This window comes from Meleagris gallopavo, chromosome 1 (genome assembly GCF_905368555.1).
Source record: "Meleagris gallopavo chromosome 1, MGAL_WU_HG_1.1, whole genome shotgun sequence".
NCBI classification, from domain to species: domain Eukaryota; kingdom Metazoa; phylum Chordata; class Aves; order Galliformes; family Phasianidae; genus Meleagris; species Meleagris gallopavo.
The window spans coordinates 171,784,987-171,807,845 of record NC_139404.1 but is presented as its reverse complement, the minus strand read 5'-3'; the positions used below and the strand labels follow the sequence as shown (position 1 = coordinate 171,807,845).

The 22,859-nt window shown below is 44.0% G+C and overlaps 1 protein-coding gene across 3 annotated transcripts in view; it reads right to left on the bottom strand.

Annotated features, from left to right (window-relative positions):
* Nucleotides 1–22,859, bottom strand: part of STARD13 (StAR related lipid transfer domain containing 13) — a 297,319-nt gene that overhangs the window by 136,469 nt on the left and 137,991 nt on the right. Inside the window, exon 1 of one of the 3 annotated variants that reach the window (XM_085216039.1) lies at nucleotides 8,139–8,451. The exons of the other annotated variants lie outside the window; for them this stretch is intronic. Within the exon in view, the coding sequence (XP_085072165.1) occupies nucleotides 8,139–8,262 (124 nt within the window). The 5' untranslated portion in view covers nucleotides 8,263–8,451. Of the gene's footprint in view, nucleotides 1–8,138; nucleotides 8,452–22,859 lie in introns of those variants that run through there. 3 annotated transcript variants of the gene reach the window in all.

Genomic DNA, 22,859 nt, shown 5'->3' with positions numbered 1-22,859 from the left:
GATGGTCTGGCACAGTTCTTATTGTAAATAAAGTCACTTGTGCAGGGATACTGAAAGAATTTTATTGTAGAAATATGCTCATACAAATAATTACAGCACAGCTCATAGGAAATAACCAAGATACATAATTTAGTATACCGTGACTGGGATTAAGAAGCAATCTTGGGATGGAGAAATGTCATTACAGTTATATGTCAGACAAAGAAGTTAAATATTTACACCAATCCATATGAGCTCCTGTGTATCATTAAAATATAGGAATACCAATAAGCACATCCAACATTAAGTTCCTATCTAAATACATAGGAACTTAAACGGTAAGTACTATACATTCTTCTGGAAAAAAACAGTACTCTCATTTGTTTCAAGTCGTGGTCAGCAGACAGCAGCAATACTTGCAATGATAATGGGAATCCTTCATAAAACTATGGTACACTACAATGAGCAGTTATCAGCTTTATTCTGCTCACATAGGTGGAATGAGCCATCATCTGCAGGTGGAACGAGTCACACATTGTGTATGTGCAGAGAAATACTGACAAATATTTGTTTATTGGAAGAACCTGGTGTTGAAAGTCAACAGCAAAAATACACATAAAGAAGTTGTACAACTAACCTCGTAACACTCTAGGAAAAAAAGATATGTTCTACAGATTGATGCCATTAAAATCAGCCAACACCCAAGCTCCAGACAGAGTGAGATTTATTGAGGCCAGTTGCCTCAGATGGTATCCATCCCTGTCATCAGCAGCACTGCTCCATTTCATCAGCAGAGCCTTGTACTTCTTAACATTAGGAAATTAATAATCAAAACTGAATTTCTCTTAGGAAAATAATCTCTGATACGGAGGCAGGACTCGTTCAAATACAGAATTTATGTATTATATGTCAAACCAGGAGATTAATTCTCCTGTCATTCCCGGATCCTTGCTGTTCCTCCAGATCTCACATGATGACCTCACATGGTGAGTGGCAGCAGAGCCACAGGAGTGGGTAAAACAAAACCACATCTTTCTCTGAATTTTTAGACAGCGGGGAGCCCTCCGTCAGCCCCCGCCACAGTCTCCTGCTGATAGAGAAATACTTGGCTTGTTATGCATACTGGTACTTTTGTAATTGTATTTCTGGCACTAACTTGTGGCTCCCGCGGGTCATGGGAAGGCAACTGTAGTGACAATGGCTGTATTCTGCCATCACTGCCCCCTCTCTGATCCAAGCCATGGCTTTGCACGGAGCGCTCAGGAAGGACAGGGGCACTACAGAGCACCAACACAACACGCGTGCACAGAAGAGCACCTGCGTATTTTCAGAAATTCCCCTAAAGTGCCTTACTACCAGAACACATTTATCAATTAATATAATTGATGAGATCAACGACTACTTCTTTAGCTACATCACATATTCTGGGGGGCACTGATACAACCACAGAACATTTCCTGGCATGCGAAGCCAAAAGCACTGCTAATAAGTCATTTTTTTTCCTCCCTGAAGCACTGCATCTCCAATAAGGAACATCTTTCAGAACGTTTCTCCTTGACAAAGGACAGCCTTTTCCCACTGATGGGGAGGGTTATGTGGGAGGTTACATATCTACATCTTATCAACATCCATAAGAATTGGCATCTGGTGCTCCCCAGTGTGCTACCAGGGAAGCAGACTGCAATATAGAATCATAGAATCACTCAGGTTGGAAAAGACCTTAAAGATCATTGAGTCCAACCACAACCTAACCATACTACCCTAAGTAACAATCCTCTGCTAAATCATGTCGCTGAAAAAAACAGTTTTTAAACACATCCAGGGATGGTGACTCAGCCACCTCCCTGGGCAGCCTATTCCAGTGCTTCACAACCCTTTCTGTAAAGAAGTGTTTCCTGATATCCAACCTAAACTTACCCCGAGCAACTTGAGGCCATTTCCCCTCGTCCTGTCACCTGTCACCAGTGAGAAGAGACCAGCCCTGCTCTCGTTGTAAGCACCTTTCAGATATTGCAAGAGAGCAATAAGGTCTCCCCTCAGCCTCCTTTTCCCCAGACTGAACAGCCCCAGTTCCTTCAGTCTCTCCTCATAGGATATATTCTCCAAGCCCTTCACAAGCCTTGTTGCCCTTCTTTGGACCTGCTCCAGCACCTCCATGTCCTTTCTGTACTGAGGTGCCCAATCTCAGTACTGAACACAGTACTAGAGGCGAGACCTCACCAGTGCCGGTGACTTCCCTAGTTCTGCTCTGCCTTCCAAAAAAAACCTGCAGAATTTTAAAATGGCACACACAAATGGTCCCAACAAATGCCCAATTTTTCACATGCACTCCTCCTTCACTCCCCAGTGAAAACTCTCCTGGCAAAATTATTTTATATATAAAAAAGTATTAATCTAATTGAACTGCTTTAATTAGATTAACTTGCTGCATTTGCACAAACAAAGGTCTACATCAAGAAGAAACAGCAATAATGCAACACTCTTAAGATGCAGTAGACTTCAGGCTGTCCCGATGGCAGGGTTCAAGGGTCTCTGAGGCCTGGCACCTTGGTACGTGTGTTCCCTCCGGGCTTTCCTTGCACTGATATCAGGGTGCACCACACCAGAAATAGTGCTGCTATAATAATAATAGATCTTCTATATTAGATCTGCTTCCCAGGGGCAAACTTGCAAAAGTGAGTTGCCTGAAGTTGCTAAAAACATTTCATATTAACTAAAAGCTAAAAATTATAAGACACTGATAGATTTGACACTCCTCTAATTAGGCTTCAGAAGCAAGGCTGCTCTTGGCTTCACACTGGCGTGACAGAAATCTGTGCTGAAATTCATTTAGCACTGATGTGGCCACCTTATTTCCAGAGCCACTCTTCCCTTTCTCAGATTCCAGGACCAACAGGTTGGTTGGTGCCAAGGAGCACCGTGCTGCCAGATGTAAAAGCACAACTTAGGTCTGATTGTCTGTGCCCAATAAAAAACCCAGTGGCCCCAAAACCAATTGTAATTTACTTCATGGAGCTGACGGGGCACTGTCTTGATGCTGGTGCCATATTCTGGATGTGGAATTTACCTTCTGTTTCACAATGCCTTCCTGCGTTTTCAGCTGGACGAACTATTCTCCATTATCTATCCTACTTCAAATGTTTGTTCTCACCTCTGACATAAATGCATTTCAGTCACCTTTCAACAGATTGCTATAGCTGCAAATCAGTGAGTAAGTTCTTTTTGAATACTTAAGGATGCCCAAAGTGTAGGTTTTTTAAACCCTTCAATGTAAAGATCTTAATTTTGGCTTTAGACTAAAATTTGCTGTAAGTCATAAGCCAACTTCATGATCCTGTTACAGTTGTTGATGGTGCAAGTCACAGAATCACACAATTTAGGGGTTGGAAGGGACTTCTGGAGATCAAATCCAAAGCAGGTGCCTTACAGCATGCTGAGCAGGAAAGCATCCATACGGATCTTTAGTGATCTCCAGAGCAGAAAACTCCACCACCTCTCTGGGCAGCCTGTTCCAGTGTTCTGACAACTCTGCCAGTAAGGAATTTCTTCCTCATGTTTGTATCGAACTTCCTGTGTTTCAGTTTTTGCCAATGCCCCTTGTTCTATCACTGCACACCACCTAAAAGAGTCTGGCCCCATCCACTTCACTCCCGCACTTTAGATATTTACAAACAATGATGAGATCACCTCTGAATCTTCTCTTCTCCAAGCTGAACAGCCCCACGTCTCTTGGCCTTTCTTCATATGGGAGATGCTCTAGGCTCCTAATCATCTTTGTGGCCCTAAGTCACCTACTTCCAAGATAATTTCAGACCGTCCTATGTTGACTCTCTGTACATTTTCACGCTACTTGACTAAGAAACCAGTGCTTCATCCATCACAGAGAAGACACAAGAAGTCATTCTAGTATGATTCTTTGAAAGCTCTCTCGAAACCTGGACAATTTATAAAACTTTGAAATGTCAATCTGAACAAACCACTCAAGACTTGTAGAAAACTTGTCCTGATTTCCATTCGCACAGGGAATGGCCACGTTCAAAACTGGGGAGGACCAGCTGAGATCTTTGCCCAAAATCACACCAGGCAGTGTCTTCAGAGAGCTGAAAGGAATATTTGGTCCTGTGTTACCGCCAGCTCTCAGGAAGGAGAGGAGCTGGAGGAGATCAAATGGGGCATCATTCATCTCTTTGAGAAGACAGAACATAGCAAGTGTGCTGGGACAAAAAGCCCAAATGAGAAGAGACCTGGCAAAAAGGCTGAGGGCGTATATACACTGCAGTCACAGAGGAGGCCGAAAGCCAGACCTAGGAAATGAGAGACTTCCTATTATTAAAAACTTCCTATTATTAAAAGAATGTCGCAGTAACTAAATCAAGTCTTCCAACACCAGAAAGTCTCAGAGTAAAAGTCACTCATTTAATCCCAACTCAACCCTCAACTTGTCATGACAACGTCTCTGCTGCATCATCACATTCATGATCTGATGGACAATGATCTGGCCATTTATCGGTGTCTTGCCAGCAGTTAAACCAACTGCTGCAGGACCGCTACTCTTCTTGTTGATGCTGAAAGGCATGCAGGAAAGGGTGGGAAACAACATGAGGGAAAATACGGAGTTTCTAAGACCACACCAAGCAAATGGTGCTCCTGACAGTCTGTGTCTGATTGGCAGTGAGCCGCCTGAAACATTTGTCCAGATGGGAAGGAACTGCAACTTACTCATTCCCTGGTGTAGCACAATTGTCTCATGGAAGCTACACAAGTGCTGCACAGTAGGAGTTACTGAAGGTCATAATTTGAGTAGTAAAGTATTGTATAAGGAAAAAAAAATTCAAGTTCTAACACTCAGAGATCTTAACACTGTGGAGTTTAACCTCATTGTGCCTCTGTCTCCTGTCTGTAAAATGAGAACATCACCTGGCACCTTCTAGGAATACAGTCAAAATGTGAATGACCTGAAGTACGCAAGACTCAATGAGGAAATCTGTACTTTGCATCAGGCTCTAGGGTCGATTCCCCTTGGCAGTGGGGATGCTGTACCTTGAACGAGGTGGAAAAGCTGTGTTCAAAAACGAGGGATGCAACCATGGCATCATGGCTCTGGGCAGCCTGGTCTAGTGGTTGGTGACCCTGCACATAGCAGGGAAGTTGAAACTAGATGATCATTGTGGTCCTTTTCAACCCAGGCCATTCTATGATTCTAGGATGATCAAAAGATACCCCAAGGAGATTGGCAACAAGGCAGCCTTACGTCTGGGGCTTTCTGACTGTGAAGTCCTGAACTTCAAAACTTAATATATTTGTTCTCAACTTTTCAGTGTGTGTTAACAGAATGCCAGGTAAAAGGTGGTACTTTTCAGCCACATGCAATCAATGAAATAAGTATGGCTTGTTGTGTTTTGCTCTAATGAGTGATCATGATTTGAGTAGAGCTGTCATTACTTTTAAATAGTCTGTTAATACCTATCTTAAATTCCTAAAGCGATGGCTTTTCATAATGGCACAGTGGTCCGGAATTACCCTAACATTAAACCAGCAGTATTCAATATCACTTTTCAGGCCCCCTCCAACAAGGGAGTTAAATCGTTGCTCATTTCCTTATCAATGGGCAGAGGGTGTGTGCTTCATGATGGCCTAAGCAACTCTGTTTTGCTAGCGGCAAAAAACACAAAAATTCATTTCACTGCCATATTCTTTAAAACGTAGTAAACACTAGAATTAGTGTATTAGATACCTTTTAACAGCTTAATTTATTTTCTTGAACTGATGGAAAAAACAAGGAACAAGCTTGTGAATCCTAACTCAAAGCATAAGCATAGCAGGACATAACCGGTGTGTGAATTACCTCCGCAAAAATTAGAAAAAGCAGAAAAAAACCTAAAGCTGGCCTTTGTATCACTGCAGTGAGTAAACTCATTGTTCAAAAACCAAATCCAGGTCAGTGAATCAGAAAGAGCAGCCAGGAGCTGCTGGGCAGCACAGCTCCAGCCCCATTAGGAGACAGCATGGGGCAGTCCCAGGGACCACTTGCTCCTCACCTCTGCTGCAGGGCAAAGGGATGGAGGGAGGAGGGAAGCATACTGCACAGCTTTTTCATACACAGCTTTCTTCCCACACCAGCCCAGCCATGCTTATGTACATCTCTGTGTACCAAGGCTCAGCTCTCTTGCTGCAGCCAAGGCTGGGCTTCTTGTTCCATTGCCCAGCTGTGTGCTGCCCTCTGCTTCAGCACAGAATGCAGCTGCAGAGCATCTTCCCTAAGAGCTCTGGAGAAAGCCTGCCCTGCTCCCACTGCTAAGCCCATCTGGAGCTCTGCAGGCCTCCTGGGTCTCTTCCAACCTGCACAAGAATATGATTTTTGTGAGAAAAGGAGTAGCTATCTTGTGCTTGCCTTCTTCACGTTGCTTTGTTGGCATCTGAACCTTCAACAAATAGATTAAAAAAGTGAAGTAGATCAAAAGAGTAATTACACGAGTGCCGACAAAGCTGTTATCAAAACAATGACTTTACTGCCTTTCTTTGTCTTGATGGTTGGCCTATGACAGCAGACTGATGGTTATAACTGCTTTTTGCTTTGGTCCCTGATCTTGAATACTAGCTACCAGTTCTGTCACTGACTGTCAGGGCTGAACCACAGATGTGTACTACGGGAGAAAGAGGGAACTTGTGCACTGCCCACCTGAGTACAGTTGGGTCTACAGGAGTGGAGAAGAAGCTGCACTGGCAACCAGCAAGTAACTGCACATTCAGACCAGCCTAAATTGCCACCTTCCCCTTAACAAAAGTTGGAAGAGGCATAGTAACATGCACTACAACTACAGGGGCTGGAGGAACAAATAAATATAGAAAAAAGGACAAAAATCCCGCAGACATAAAAGCATCTCAACAGCAGACCGTCCTTGAAATCAACAAATGTTATTTGTACGCATTTTGTTATGCTGTCAGATAATTCATTTAATTAAAGAGCACGTGTATTCATGTCTCATCACCAGTGTATTACGAACAGCACTTAAATTATGGTGATGCATAAACCCAGGACGTTAGTGTTTTATCCACCCTTACCATAAAGATCGACTCCATCAATTTTAATACACAGTCAATTTAAGAAGTTGGCCAGGGCTTCATGGCAGCCTGCCCAGGTCCTTTGCTCAATCAAGCAATAGTTGTCTTTGACCAAGAAAGAAAAAAATATAGCAGACAGTGTCATTGCTGAGTGTCTGTTGGCATTAGCTTCCAGCATAGGAGCAAGCAGATTGCACTCAAAGGCATTCATACTTTGGTAACCATAATACTGTAGAATTGGATGGTTTACTAGTTCATTATCGAAACTATCCACTTCAGATTTGCTTTGCAAAACTTACTATTCCACTTAAATCCATTAATTTGTTTGTGCATATGAACCAACGTGCTGCAGAGACAATGGAGATGCCCTTACAACACACTTTACCCCCATATAATACACCACCAGCACGTCGGGGTGCCCTAGGCAAGGTCACCGAGCTCCAAACACTGTGTGGGATGTGGCAGAGAAATCCATCTTTACCAATTAGCCTTCATTACTCACAATGCTGCTCATAAATCTTGATGTACAGCTTTCCAGTGCAATAACTCTGCCTCGCACTCTGCGGACGCCCTCAATCTTTGACTTTACGAAGCATTTCACAAACTCAAACCAGCCCTATGTTTGCACTCTCCAAGTGTATGTGCGGCTACGGAGCGGTGCCGCAGGCGTGACCAGACGTCCCGCAGCACAGCACGGCGCCGACCCGCTGCTCTCACCCGGGGACGGGAGCCCCGGGAGCAGCGAGGAGCTCCAGAAGCCACGGCAGCGCCTGAAACGAAGCTGTCCATTTTTCTCTGGGACTTACGGTCCTCTCCACATGCAAACCCCCCGAGGAACGCACCTGATCCTGCCACGGCCTCATAAAACCGACGGCGGCGGCAGGTGAGCCCGATCCCAGGAGACGCAGCCAGCCCTCGGGTCTCAGTGCTGCTCAGGCGGTGCCCGCAGCGAGCCCGGGGCAGGACCGCGATCGCCGGGACCCGGCCAGGTGCTGCCGGTACCGCGGCTCCCGCCCCGCCCCGCCGCCCGCGCCGCTCGAGTCCCCGCGCTCCGGCGCCCCGAGGCAGGTGTTCCCCAGCGCCACGGCGGGACTGACCTGCGAGCCGCCGCTCTCTGACATTCCTCCACAGCAAGTCCCAGGCTTTGGCGGTGGAGTCCCGCAGCTGCTCGCTCAGCGACCGCCGGAGCTGCGCCTTGGCCGGGAAGCGCTGGCCGCTCATTCTCGGAGGCTCCGCATGCCGCCCCGGGCAGCCCCGCTCCGCGCCGCCGGCCGCACGGGGCCGCGGGGCAGCCCCGCCGCAACCGCGTCAGCGCCGCTCCGGGCGGGCGGCCCCTGCACCTGAGCGCCGCCCGCCCCCGCCCCGGGGCCGCCGCTCGGCCGCCGGCCTCCCCCAGCGCCCCGACCCCGGCGGCTCGCCGCCCTCCCTCCCCCTCCTCCTCCCCCGTGGGACGGGGAAGGCTCGCCGGGGTCCGGCCCCGCTGCGGGGCGGCGTGCTGGGGGCGGGAGGCGGCCCGGGGGTCGCACCCTCCGTGAGGGGCCGGCAGTGCGGGGTGGCCGCCTCTGGCAGGGTGCCAGCTCATCCCGCTCCCCTCGGGCACAGGCAACTCGACGCCTTGGTGCCCTGTGCATCACTTGTGACCCAGCTCCTACATATCCTGACCCCACTTGTGTCTTGGGAGCTTTCATCTGAGCTCTGTCCCATCTCACAGTCCTGCTGCCTTGCAGCCTGCGCCGAGGCCCAGGCTGGCCCGCACAATCCCATGTGCCCAACCTGGGGTCCACAGCACCCACTGCTCCATCTCCTTAGGATAGCTGAGGGCAGCCACTGGCTGTGAGGTAATGGCGCAGTCAGCTGCAGGGGGTTGTCTTTTCCTCGGGAAGTACTGCTGGCCACTTCACCCTGCCACCACTTTTGCCAGAAGAAGACTGTTTTTCCGAGGCCTCTGCTTATTTACTGTCCATCAGAGTTCAGCTCACTCTCCTCTCAATCACGTACCTCCTATTTCTTTACCACTTTCTCTGTGTGCCACCCACTCATCTTCCACCTGCCTCCCTCTGCTTCATTCCTCCCATTCCCCCTTTACATTATCTCCTCTAACAAGCTTCTGAAAGTGTTCACAACTGAACTTTGGCAGTCACCTCTTGCACACATTGGCAGACAGAAAGGAATACCAATTCCTCCATCCCTAGACAAGTCAGAGAACAACATCGTGCCCTTACCCCATTTTGGAAGCCCAGCTGGGGCCTCTCCTTCCTTTGGGATCTGGAAAATATTGTAGTAATGATTGCCCTTTCCCTATCCTGGCCGCCCACACTGTGGATGGTTCCCAGCATTACTGGCAGCATAGTGATAGCAAGGAAGGACAATATGGGCTTAATTTCATTTGGTTGCAAACTATTATTTATTACTATTTTTGTGGAGCGTCCATGATGTGCAATGAAGAGGCTGGTGTGAGTGCCACGCACTGAAGCAGTGGAATACCCTGGTAAAGCAATCACATCAAACATAACAGATATCCCCATCTTGTTTAAATTAAAATTGTCTCTGCCATGTCGGCATTACCCACGCAAACTAAAGGCAAACACACAACCGTGTTCCACATTACCACTCAATTACACTAATGTCTTCTGCCTACTTGGTGATGTTGTCATTGTTCTTAAAATGCTTAGAGCTCATCTTAAGCTGCTATATTTTATTTGATATGGTGGACATGATGTAATTTACAGAACTTGTGAAGACATATGTTACTTGTCCTTCTGCAGTTCCAGCTACAGCATCCTCCCTCCATCTGACTGGACAAAGTCCTACAGAGTCATATGCACCCAACATCTGAGTGGGTGACAGCATAACCATGTAAATACCCCCACACCTGCTGATGTTAATGGAAGGAGAGGGGATTACAGCTTATACAATCATCTCCTCTGCTTCATAAATCAGCTTCTGACCTCTGCCTCACTTTATTTAATTCCCCACAAACACAGACAATACCAGTAACTTGCAGCACTTGTTCTCTGCCATGGGATCCATCTGCTGAGAACCAGGCAGAGATGAGCACTGCATAATAGAATCACAGAATCATTCAGGTTGGAAAAGACCCTTAAGATCACCTACTCCAGTTGCTAACCTATCCTCACCATGCCCACTAACCTTCTGTGTCACATCTCCACATTTCATGAACACTTCCAGCACTTCCCTAGGCATCCTGTGCCAGTGCAAAGTGCACTCTTTCACTGAAGTAATTTTTCCTAATATCCAACCTGAACCTCCTCTGGTGCAACATAAGACTGCTATCATCCTAGTAGTTAATTTCTGATATCCTGCTCAGCAACCATATAAAGATCAACTGTGACACAGCTTATATATGAAACCGTATCTTCAGTTTTAAAGGTTTTGTACCACATCATCGTGTCACTGCCCACAAGTCCTGGTCTGTGTCACTCAGCAGTGTGACCCAGCAGTGCTCCGGTGGCCATGCTTGCAGGTGCCCTCTCACCATGTCCAGCCTGTTTGGAAGATGGTCTTCATTTCTCCTGCTGGTGTCTGTGATGGCCAGAATACTGTAATAGATATCCTCTTCCTTTTCGTACCACTTGGAAGATGTTATTTTATCAAAAATGTTCCTAGACGTCTCAGTTACTGAGAATGGCCAATTAGCACTAAGTTACTAAGAACTGCTAATGCCACGTTATCTCGCTGCAGGTTACTGAGATAAACCCAAACGATACGGTTGTATTTCATAATCAGCAGCAGAACAGAACTAACAATCCTCGACTGATTCTGTGGCTGGCACTGACAAAAATCTTTATAATTTCAGGTACCTGCCATTACTGTGGAAAATTAAATCTGGCAGTACAATCAGATACTGTACTTTTCTCCCTAAAGAAAATATTGCTATTGAGTAATGAGAAAATGCCTCATGCAGCAACTGGGCCGTTCCCATTCTATGCTTTTAATCATAGTCAGTTGTTCAAAAGTCAAGTTGCCAACCCGGGTACTTCTGATGCATTGCACCTGAAAGCAGCAGTTGCAATAAGAGCAGTGCTACACAGCCTGCTGGAAGGAAGGTATGCACTGGGGATCATTCTCAGGTCAAAGATGTTCCACTTCTTCTTAGGATGATAGAGCATGACTGAGAGGAAGCCTTCTGGACCTCCTTCACACACATCTCTTGGGTAGAGGCATAAGTAACCAACTGACCAGTGCTCTTGTCTGCAGGATTTTGATATCCTGAACAAGATGGATTTTCCACAGAAAGAGCAATTTTCCTGCTTCATTCTGTCATACCAAGATGGTTCTGTTGAGATTAATTGTCATAAAAACATGATGTATGATGAAAAGGAGAAAATTCCCAGCTGCCCTAAAATAAGTTAACTATGAAGTTTGATCTTTTCTAATCGACAATAGAATATTGGCAGTGTTTGTCTCTGGAGGTCTTGCACCCATGTACAATGTTGGGAACAAATCTAACCTGATTAGACCTGTGCTCTGATGCCACTGTGGTACCAAAGTCTGATGTTCTAATTACATATTTAGCAACTTATATTTCCTCTCAATCACTGTGGTAATAAATGTCAAGTTAATTGATACTACATATAATCGGGCTTCTCATTAGCAATGCGTTTTTGATTTGTTGCAGATTCTGTAATGCAGCCTGATCCAGTCTTAATAAAGTCACCATAAAAACTGCCATGTATTTGGTAAGAACAGAATTGGGCCGAAGGAAAGAGAAGGATGAGAATATATTGGTTTGTCATTTGTTGACCACTGAAATCTACAGGAGAAGTGTAACTTTTCTTTTTGTCCTCTAAACCTCAGTTATTTTATGGGCAGTCAGGATTTTCTGTTAGCTTAACGCTGTTTAGTGGACACAAGCTCCTCAACTTGTATCTCTTAAAAAGAAATGACAAAACAAAAGAGGAAATCAATTAGTATTATGGGATCGCTCATGCGATCTCATGTTCATTGCTGTAATACCAAACTTTATAATACACCCAAGTCCTCAGGAACTGACTGTAAGTTAATGAAGCTTCTTGAAATTTATCATACTCCAAGTGGTGTTGCTGTGCTTTTACAGCCTCAAGCAGTCACTCAGACAGTCCAGATATAAACACATCGAGTGATATTTATAACTTTGACGATGATCTTTATCTCTTTGGGAGTCCTACAGCTCTGGAATTTGTTTTCTGTCACAGGCCAAATGTCCTGAGACCGATGTTGCAAGTCTGGGTTACCACTGGAAGGGCAGAAAAGATTTGAGGTTTTCCAGTACTTGTTCTGCCAATAGCAGACTGCAGTGAATTACATGCTAGTTCTGTGGTTGAAATTCTGTGAATAGTACGAAGGGCATAGGAGTAGGTGTCCTCTTTTACATTTAAGTAAACAAACAAACATTTTGGAGAGAGAAAAATAAGAATCAGTGTGAACGAGGACAAAATGTCACAGCTTGTTCCCTGGCACACTCTCCTTGCTTGTTATTTCTATACACAAATGATCATCATTTTAAGATAACTTCAATGGGAATCAGTTGTAAAGCAGCTTCTCTCCTTATGGAGAGACTGGCACCTATCTGTTCATCCTTCCCCACTCCAGCTTTCTGAGGCCCTGGGAAAGGATCACCCCGCATTTTGCCAGCAGCAGAGCACTGCTGGCTTTCATTAGTCAGGGCCAGATTCTTTCACTTTTGTTCGCAGTGATTAATGCTCAAAGAATACAGACTTCTTGCAGAATTCAATGTGCAGAGGCTCCAGGCTCAGATATAGACCCTAGTAACAAAGTATCTGCTGTTTGACTGTGCTCCACCTCCCTTGCTCAAACTGGCATGGAGGGGGTGGGTGTGGGGGTAAATCAAGCTTTTCTTCTGCTCGTATGACATGTGGTAATTTATTATTAATAATAAACTGTATTATCAAAGCACCTAGAAGCAGAAACTGAATGGAGCAAAAATACACTCTTTGCCCTCAGGAGACTGCGAACTAAATATAAATCAAGATACCAGTGGAGAGAGGAGTTAATTGGGGTAGGAAGGGTAGCGTGCAAGAGGACAATAAAACAATGCTGGCCAGTGTAATAACTACTGGTGTTCACACAGTGGAGTTAAGTTTGGAGGCACTGACACAAAGCAATTTACAAGACGGTCTCAAGGGAGGTTAATGCGATATCTTAATATATTCAGAGGACCAACAGCCAAACATGAGGGGCAGTTTTAGAGAAAGCATGCCAATGTAATGAAGATGTAATGAGTAGACAATGAAAGCTGGCATCCTGTGCAGACAGACTGTGGGAATCAAGCTTTTAATATCGAGCAAATGATTGATAGGGGAAGGCCTACAGCCTTCAGCCAACTGGCTTCCACTGGATGCAACATAAAGGCAGGTGAGCTGCAATGAACAGTGACAGCAGGGCACTGCCAGGGCATTTGCCTTTGGGATGCACTGCAGTAGATCAGACTGTGTCTATCAAGGCAGAGTAAATGAGAAAGAGATGAGATGACACACACAAGGGATAGAAGGTTTTCTAGAGCAACCGTGATTTTCACCCATCAAGCTCCTTCTGATGTATGATTAATTTATTACAGAATAAAAGTTAGAGAACATTTTTTTTTCCTTCCTTCCTTCCTTCCTTCCTTCCTTCCTTCCTTCCTTCCTTCCTTCCTTCCTTCCTTCCTTCCTTCCTTCCTTCCTTCCTTCCTTCCTTCCTTCCTTCCTTCCTTCCTTCCTTCCTTCCTTCCTTCCTTCCTTCCTTCCTTCCTTCCTTCCTTCCTTCCTTCCTTCCTTTCCTTCCTCCTTTTTTTTCAGTAGAAAAGAACTGCCATTTAGCTATTTTTACAGTGGAGTGGGATTTTCACATGCCAGCCAACTTTAACTTGGACTTCTCTCCACTCCTGTACGTTCTTTCCTAATAATCTCTCTACCTTTCTTACTTTGCCTGCTTAACTCAGTCTACCATGTCATACGAGAAAGGAGTTAGGAATTGAACTACATGATTCCTATGGGTCCCTTCCAACTCAGGATATTCTATGATTCTATGATTCTAATGCTGAACTCCAGGGGAAGGCCCTGTGTGAGAGGTAAGAGTTCTGTGAGTGAAAAAGGGGACAGGGAGGTAGCTGTGGCACAGATGGCTGTTGTCTAAGTAAAAAGAGCACCTCCAGTGCCCACTTCTAGCAGGAGAAAAAACTTAAACTGAAATTCTCTCTGACTGCAGCCACAAAAGTCCTTGCCTATCTCTCAGCAGAGAAGAATGGCCAAAATGAACCAAGTGCCAATAAACTTTTGCTTCCTTTCATAAGATGCTCTGTGGACATCTTTAAAATACAATATATTGCAGATACAAAAGCATAGGCTGGGCAAAGCTTCACTGTAGAAACAGTTCTTCAAAGATTAAGCAACTGGGAATGTGGAATACATTTTATGTGCCTAAATACAGTATTTTTTAAGAGCTTGACATTTTGAGATGATTAATGTCTCTGAAAAAGTGCACAGATATGTTGAAACAAGAAATGTCTCAGCACAGAATATTGCCCCCATTCTTCTCATTCTAGCTTCTGGGATCTGTTTTCTTTTTCCCCACTTCTTAGTTGCTTGACAAAAATGTACTATTCTAAATTACATCTTTCTTTGCTCTCAAAGTGCTCATTTCCTTAATATTGTATTGGGACCTTGTATAAACCAGGACTTTTTTAAAATTTTATTTCAAGTTTCCAGCTGTTATTATCATCACAGTTGAAATAATTGGAACATTTGTGTAAGTAAGCCTTGCAGCAGTCAGTAGCAATTTAGCACATAGCGTATCTGGATATTGGTTCAGAGACCTGAGAGCTTGTTCTTTTTTTGTATAACTCTCCTGGATTACACAGTCAAACTTGATCAGCTTTGACAACAGGTTCTAACAACAAAGCAGTGGAATTGTTGCCAAGACCAACTTACTTATAAGTAAGAACTTCAGCTATGCAACAGCTCATGTGCACACACACTTTCCCAGATTTTAAGCTACTGACTGATGGGCAGATATTGCCAATAACAATATGTTGTAAGCTGTGCATTTTTACAGAGCTTACTTTGCTACTTGTTGCACATCTACTATTTAACTTATTTAGCAGATTTTTGAAAATATTGAATGGAATTGAAATGCAGCCATTTCTGGAATTTTGCATAGCAGCTGTGTGACGGCAAAGCAATGCCACTAACAGTTTTTTACAGGAAATAAAGAATATCATCTCCAGTTGCAATAGGGGATAGGATTTCAGGTAGGCAAATTCTAATGACCAAAGTCACAATTTGGCTGAGGCCCAAGTTAACTTCTATTAACCTAAATAATTACATGAGGTCTTTAGTCATTATATTAAGGCTGATTTTAAACTTCTTTTTGCTACCCCAGTAAACAGGGACTGGTCAGCTGGTCACAGCATTGTCTGGGTCTTACATGAGGAAAATCTGGTTGCCATTGAGCATTCTTTCCCAAAGCCCCACAGGGAAAGTTTCCCTGGCAGACCTGAGCCCACCTAAACCCTCTCCATCACCCAGCTCTGGCCTTACAGTGATCTGTGTTCCAGCAGCTCAGTGGTACCCTAGTTCCTGCTGGTGTTAAGGAACTTAAGCTCAGGAAGAATGTTTGTTTCATGACATTTAACAAATCTGGGTATTCCCACTGAGAAGCAGGATATTCACGCTGTGAAGAAGGGGCTGGCCTAGGTGGATCTACAGCTCTTTCTATCCAAAAATGTCTCTGTTTCTGTGAGAACATTTTGGTAATACCAGGCAGCACCTGTATTCCATTAACTCCAAAAGCATTTCATTGTTTACAGTAACCAGGAAATGTCGACGTCTGTGTTAGATTAACAAATCAGCAGTAACAACTGTAGTTTCAGATTTTAGAGCTGAGCTGAGAGCGGTTTGCTGTGAGTTGCTGAGGGCTCTCCTTTTTTCAGTTGAAACACGAACAGGCCCATTGTACTGCCCTCGACATTGCTCAAGACAGCAGGGAGGAATAAAGTTATCAAAGGATGTCCGATATCGGCTCAGTAATGGCTTTATATAATTGGGTAGGTAAAACATAAATAGCTGTGAACTGGAAGTCTAAAACTGATTTGTGACACCAAATCTGTAGCTTTGTTACCTTTATTTTGCTTACGCTATTCTTACCTTTTGCATGTAGTTGAGCGGGTTCACCAAATGGCCTAATTTCAATCAATATACGGTATCTTGGAAACAAAGCTGTGTTATATCTTTACATGGACAATACTATATACATACAGCAGAATTTAAGATAGCACTGATGTGCTGCTGTGTAATCATAGTCTCTATGAAGCAATGCCACTGTGAAAATGAAATAGTCCCCACCAATTAAAGCAAAAATTATTGTGATCTTTCAGATAGAGCCCAACTTCTCTATGTAAAAAGCAAAAGAATCTATGCTATTTACCTGTTCACTTTTAACAGCATTTTAACATGATATGAAATTACCATTGCATAAATAGAAACATCAGACACCATGGGAGAAAGCTAGAAAATATTAAGATACTCTTATTTTCTCTCTTGGGACGGAAAGTTGTTCATTGTAAAGCAACTTAATTCCCGAGACAGGCAACAGCAGGGACTGCTCTGTTACGGCCCAGTGTGCCAAAGGCAGAGCTGGAGGAAGTGTTCCCATCACCTGCCACACTGTACTGCAATGGGACTGGACCAACAGAGTCACTGGCTATTCCCAATCTCTATTCTGAAATGTTGCTAGATGGTTTTGCAGGGATATAAAGGAGCTCATTGCTGTCAATCAAGTCATAAAGAATACAATTTCAACTGAAAAACATTATTCTCCTTTAGGACTTACACAGATTTGGATTATTCTCCTCCCCCCTCCTCCCTGCCCTATAGCTCATCTTTTACAGCTGAGCAGAGTAAATGCAAAGTGGGTAGCATACGAAACTAGAAAGTCACAGAGCACCCTACTCTACTTTGTACAGATAAGAATTACCTTGTAGTGCACAGCTGATGAAACTCAAGGTTTTCTCTAACATCTCTAACAAGGGGCAGGCTCCCTTCCTATAAAGACTGACCTAATCATAGAATGATAGAATGATAGAATCATAGAATGGCTTATGTAGGAAGGGACCTTTAAGATCATCTAGTTCCAACCCTCTGCTATAGGCAGGGACACCTCTCTCTAGACCAGGTTGTTCAAAGCCCCATCCAGCCTGGACTCAAATGCTTCCAGGGAGGGGGCATCCACAACCTCACTGGGCAACCTGTTCTAGTGTCTTACCACACTCACAACCTCACTGGGCAACCTGTTCTAGTGTCTTACCACACTCACAACCTCACTGGGCAACCTGTTCTAGTGTCTTACCACACTCACAGTAAAGAATTTCTTCCTAATGTCTAGTCTAAATCTACCTTCCTCCAGTTTTAAAGCCATTTCCCCTTGTCCTGTCACTACATGCCCTTATAAAAAGTCCCTCCCCAGCTTTCCTGTAGGACCCCTTCAGGTACTGAAAGGCCACTAAAATGTCTCCCTGGAGCCTTCTCTTCTCCAGGCTGAAGAGCCCCAGCTCTCTGCCTGTCCTGGTGGAGGAGGTGCTCCAGCCCTCTGATCATCTTTCTGGTCCTCCCCTGGACCCACTCCAACAGCTTCATGTCTTTCTTGTGTTGGGGGCCCCAGAACTGGATGCAGTACTCCAGGCAGAGTTTCATGAGGACAGAGTTGGGAGGCAGCATCATTTGTAAAAAAAAACAAAACCCCACAGAATTTAGACTAAGCACAAATAACAACTTTACATTAATGTGAAATTCTTGACTTGCTGTGGTAATTTTCGAAATTCCCATGTGCTTCACTGAAAAATGTGTCCAGTGTGTTCACTTTCCTTTCCCCATTCATTTCCATTGTGCTCCTCGAGAATATGTGAGTATAACCTCCCTCAGATTCTGGCTGATTTGATGGTCCTTATCATTGGGAAAAGAGGTTCCAGCAATTTGGGGTGCTACATGTTCTGTTCAGTAGATATCTCCCTAGCTTACACATGAGTAGAAATTTATTACTGCAATATGATTTCTTATAAGTAAAATGATTATATTTTCTATGCATATCATTCTTTACGGCCTTCTCTTTTGCAGTGTTGACAATGCTGGAATGACTGTGATACAATTCCCCAATTCTGTGATTACAGTACAATCAACACTGTTCTGTATGGTTCACATAAATTGGCATTTTATTTGCTTTTGTGACGAGCGCTGCAAATTGAACAGCTGCTTTTACTAGGCTGTTTTAATTAAGCTATCCATGATGTTGCTTAGGCGTTTTTCTGAACTGGTAACACTTCATTATGAATGTGGTATCAGTGAATGCTTCAATCATTCCCAGCATTACCTCACACTTAGGTAAACTGAAATCCCATTTGCTTTGAAGCTGTCAAATCACCTTGCTTTGGTGATCTGAATTTGATTCTCAGTACCCAAGGAAATCTTGAGTTTTGCTGTCTATTCACTCATCTAAGATATAGAAGCTTTGAATAATACTTTTCCTAGTAAAGGTCTTATAGGCGACCTATTATTAGCCTCTCTTCTTTCTAAAGATGAACAGGTTTAGTGTGGCTGTTTATGACCTTTCATAAAGTTTTTGTTCAAGGACAAATATTTCCTTCACATGCTTTCATTTCTCAGGTTGTTTCCTATCTGTTTTGAAGATCTCTGGAATACTAGCTTGGAAAGCCCAATATCTCTTCCTGTTTTCCTATGAAAAAGCTGTTTCTCTTTTCTTTTACAGAGTCACGGTGGATCCTACATCTGTATTCTGATATTATAGCTTCCTTCGCTGTGTTTTGGATGTTTTTTTATTTTTTTATTTTTCCAGGAATGTACGTGATCATTAATATTGTCACCTACAATGTCTTCCTTTCCTCCTTAAATATAGGTATTGTATTTATCACAACTGAGCTGATGAGTGTATCACTTTTGTATCAACTTCTGACAGTACAAAGAGGATTCCAGAATATGCTTATGTTTGGGAATTTAGTCCGGAAATACCCTACCCAGGCATGAAAAAGCCATGATTTAAAGTCACCCACATTCCTATCTGATGTAATGATAGATCATTATAGGATAATTGACCAGCAAGAGAAAAAACAAGAAAATGTTTTGATAGCAAGGTTGGGGAGATGACTGTTATGCATAGTTTTAGAGCTTATAGAGCCCACTGCCCATTTCACTGAGGACCTGGGAGCTCTGGAGGACACAGAGGTTTGGGATGGAGCCAGCAGGAGAGGCAGAGAGAAGACTACTATACTGTAAGGCATAATGAGCAGGAGAGTAAGCAGATTGAGAAGCAACAGTGCATTTAAGAGGAAACAGTCAATGGAAATGGTAAGACAGGAGAAACTAAAACTGGACTTTGCAAAGAAGAATATAAAGAGAATGAGCTCAGATAAAAGAGCCCAGAGGACTATATGAAACAAATATGGTAGACAGGAAATATGCATGGTGTAGAGAAGTCTGCAGAGTAACAAACAAAGTACTCCCATTACAGCGCTGTGTGTTTGTGCTCCTAGTTCAGGCCAACTGAATTAATGGAGTTAAACTGTTTTAAAATGCTCATTTTTACACTTCATTCTTTCTAGCAATCTGTTAGTCAGAAAATCTAAGAAAATGTCAAAAGTAATAGATACAAGATTCATACGCCTTAATATTAGGAACCCATTGTTAAAAGAGAACGAAGGGAGATGAGGAGATGGAGGGAAAAGGCTGTCCTATAACATCCCACCCAAGAACGGCCGCCTGGAAGAGCTGCTGGAAGAGATCTGTGGAGGACGACTTGCTCCAGCTGGAAAAATTTTACACTCTGAGAGTGCCTTTCTCCTCCCACTGATAGAAAAAGTGCTCAGGGGGCCACTTTCAGTGGGATTTCAGTATTTAGCCAATGTAGCTCATTTAAAAATCTTAGCTTGAGTATGAAAATCTCGGTTTCGTTCTCTATTTTTGAAAGTCTCTAATGGATTTGAAAGTCGTCATGATTCTCAGTAGAATTTGTGTTCTGCAGTCCTGTGAGTTATTTCTCCTTTTGTTCTTTTCTAACACAGGCACATTTTGATGTGGAAACATGGGAACTGTTTTGCTGTGAAATAACATCTTTTGTCTTGTAGCACCAGCTGTAAAACATGAACACCTTGTTGAATCACACCCCAGAAATCTGAAATGGGAGCCCTGCCAAAGCTCTGGGCTTCCTTTTTGCTTTGACTGTGGCACAGCTCTTGAGTCTGCTCGTATCATGTTCTTACCGCTTACGCTTTTCAGACACCTCGGCCAAACTCCTTCCCAGTGCAATTCTCTGAACTCAGTGGGGCTGCAGTAGAAGTGAAGTTGTCTCAGTATGTCTGTAAATTAACCAGCCATTTAAGTTGGAGAGTGTCACTGATAAGCACTAACAGCACAGGAGTGGCAAAAGGAAGATATCTCCCAGTTAGTTTTGGACAGCTGACATGAACTTAGCTGTCAGATAAGTCTTATGGACTGTGGGAAACGCTGACTGAGAACAGTCACACTCGCTGCCTGTAACCTTAGGAGGAAAACAGAGCAGGGATTCAGAGGAAATCTCAACATTATCTGCTCCCTCTGCCCCTACCAGCCTAGCAATCCAAACTACAACTGAGTATCAACTGCCTCTGTCCATCCATGGCCCAAACAAATGTGTTTTCTTGGCAAAGTTTTTCCTCATTTTTAGGGACAAGAGAGGAGGCAAAGAGAAGAAAAGAGTCTCAAGAGTGTGGAGGGGAGAGCTTTCTGCCAAAAAAACAGGGGCTGCTTTTCTGTACAATTTAAAGGACAGTTGTGAAACACTAAGGCTGCAGATAGAGGTGACTGCATTCCAAAGGACAGTTTTCTAAAGAACATCACTGTACAACAGAGCTCCAGTGCTTCATCGCCTTGGTCTCTGCTGACATTGTCAGCAGCGGTTTGCCGCAGGCCTCAGTAAAAGGGGCAACAAACCCAGGGGAACAAGACTGTCCAAAAGGAATACTCATGCCTATCCAAATTGAATCACCTAGGAATAATGTGTAGCCATTGCACACCAGCACTTGAAGAGAAATAGTATTTCCTCCCCATGCTCATAATCATTACAGACTCCAAAGGTGGGCCTGGGTGAATGTAATGAGGTTCAACACAGCAAAGTGCAAGGTTTTGCACTTGGACCAGAAGAATCCCAGGCATATATACAGACTGGAAGGAGCAGTCCTCGAAAGTAGCCATGTAGAGAAGGACCTGGGGGTCCTGGTGGATGAAAAACTGAACATGAGCCAACAGTGTGCTCTTGCAGCTCGGAAAGCAAATGGTATCCTGGGCTCCATCAGAAGAGGGGTGGCCAGGAGGGACAGGGAGGTGATTGTCTCCCTCTGCTCTGCCCTCGTGAGGCCCCATCTGGAGTACTGTGTCCAGGCTTGGGGCCCACAGTACAGGAAAGAGAGAGAAGGAGAGCTGTTGGAGAGGGTTCAGAGGAGAGCCACAAAGATGATCAGGGGACTGGAGAAGCCAGGCTGAGGGAGCTGGGCTTGTTCAGCCTAAAAATGAGAAGGCTGTAGGGCCTTCCAGTAGGAGCCTACAAACTGGAGTGGAGCCAACTCTTTGAAAGGGTAGATAACAGCAGGACAAGGGGAAATGGTTTTAAGTTGAAGGAGGGAAGATTTAGGTTTGATGTCAGGGGGAAGTTCTTGGCTATGACAGTGATGAGGTGCTGGAACAGGCTGCCCAGAGAGGTTGTGGATGCCCAGTTCCTGGAGGTGTTCACGGCCAGACTGGATGGGGCCTTGGGCAGCCTGGTCGAGTATTAAATGTGGAGGTTGGTGGCCCTGCCTGTGGCAGGGGGGTTGGAGCTTCATGATCCTTGGGGTCCATATACACACCCTAGCAAGGCAGACAATAAAAATAGCACAACAAAAGCAGCAAATGAAAAAGTGTGCTTTAAAATGCTACTGAGTATTTTGAGTTCTCCAGTTCATCAGCCAGCCACTGAGTGTACTGCATCCATTCTGTCTTATAAGTAGGTAAAAATACAAAAGAGGAGAAATCTGAGTTTAACTGTGGAAATTCACCTTAATTTCTGCTGAGTCCAGAAAGCTCTAAATCAAAGATTTAGACAAGCATGCAATTAGTCAGCAGACAAGAAGGAAAGAAGACAAACAGTGAACTTTACGCAAAATGTATTTGCAAAACAAAAAATGCCAACATTCGCACTCTGCTACTGATGTCAAACTGTGCTGTGCATCTGCTTTACCTATGAAAAGACAATGGAAATCAAAACGAGCGGCAAAGAATTCCTGGCAGGATGAGGATCACAACTAGGGTACCACTTGGCCCATGAACCAAAGTGCAAGAAAATAATCTCTTCACAAATTATTTGAATGTTGACTTCAGTGTAAGTGTTTAAACCTTCACATTTTTATATGAAGAAAATGATCAGTAACATAAAGCTGTGATGTTTGTGAAGGATAGACTGCCAACATGCCTCAAAACAACTTAGCAGTCCAAATAAGGTGTAGTTTTAAGACTTAGCTAAAAGAAACAATACATATTTCATGAAACATAATGTTTCTCAGCTTCCCGTTTTCTCAGATTAGTGGAATTATACGAGGCAGAAATGCTGCATCATGTATCTTTTTACATCTTTACAGATATGATTTATTTTCTATCCATTAGTAAATGTATCATTAAGAGACTAATCCTACCCTCTTCAAGTTGCCAGTTACTGCAATCAGCACAGAATCAGGTTCTTCAAATTCAGAATCCTTAAAATGCTACAGGAAAACACTGCAAGGTTCTATGCTAGAACTGGTTTAC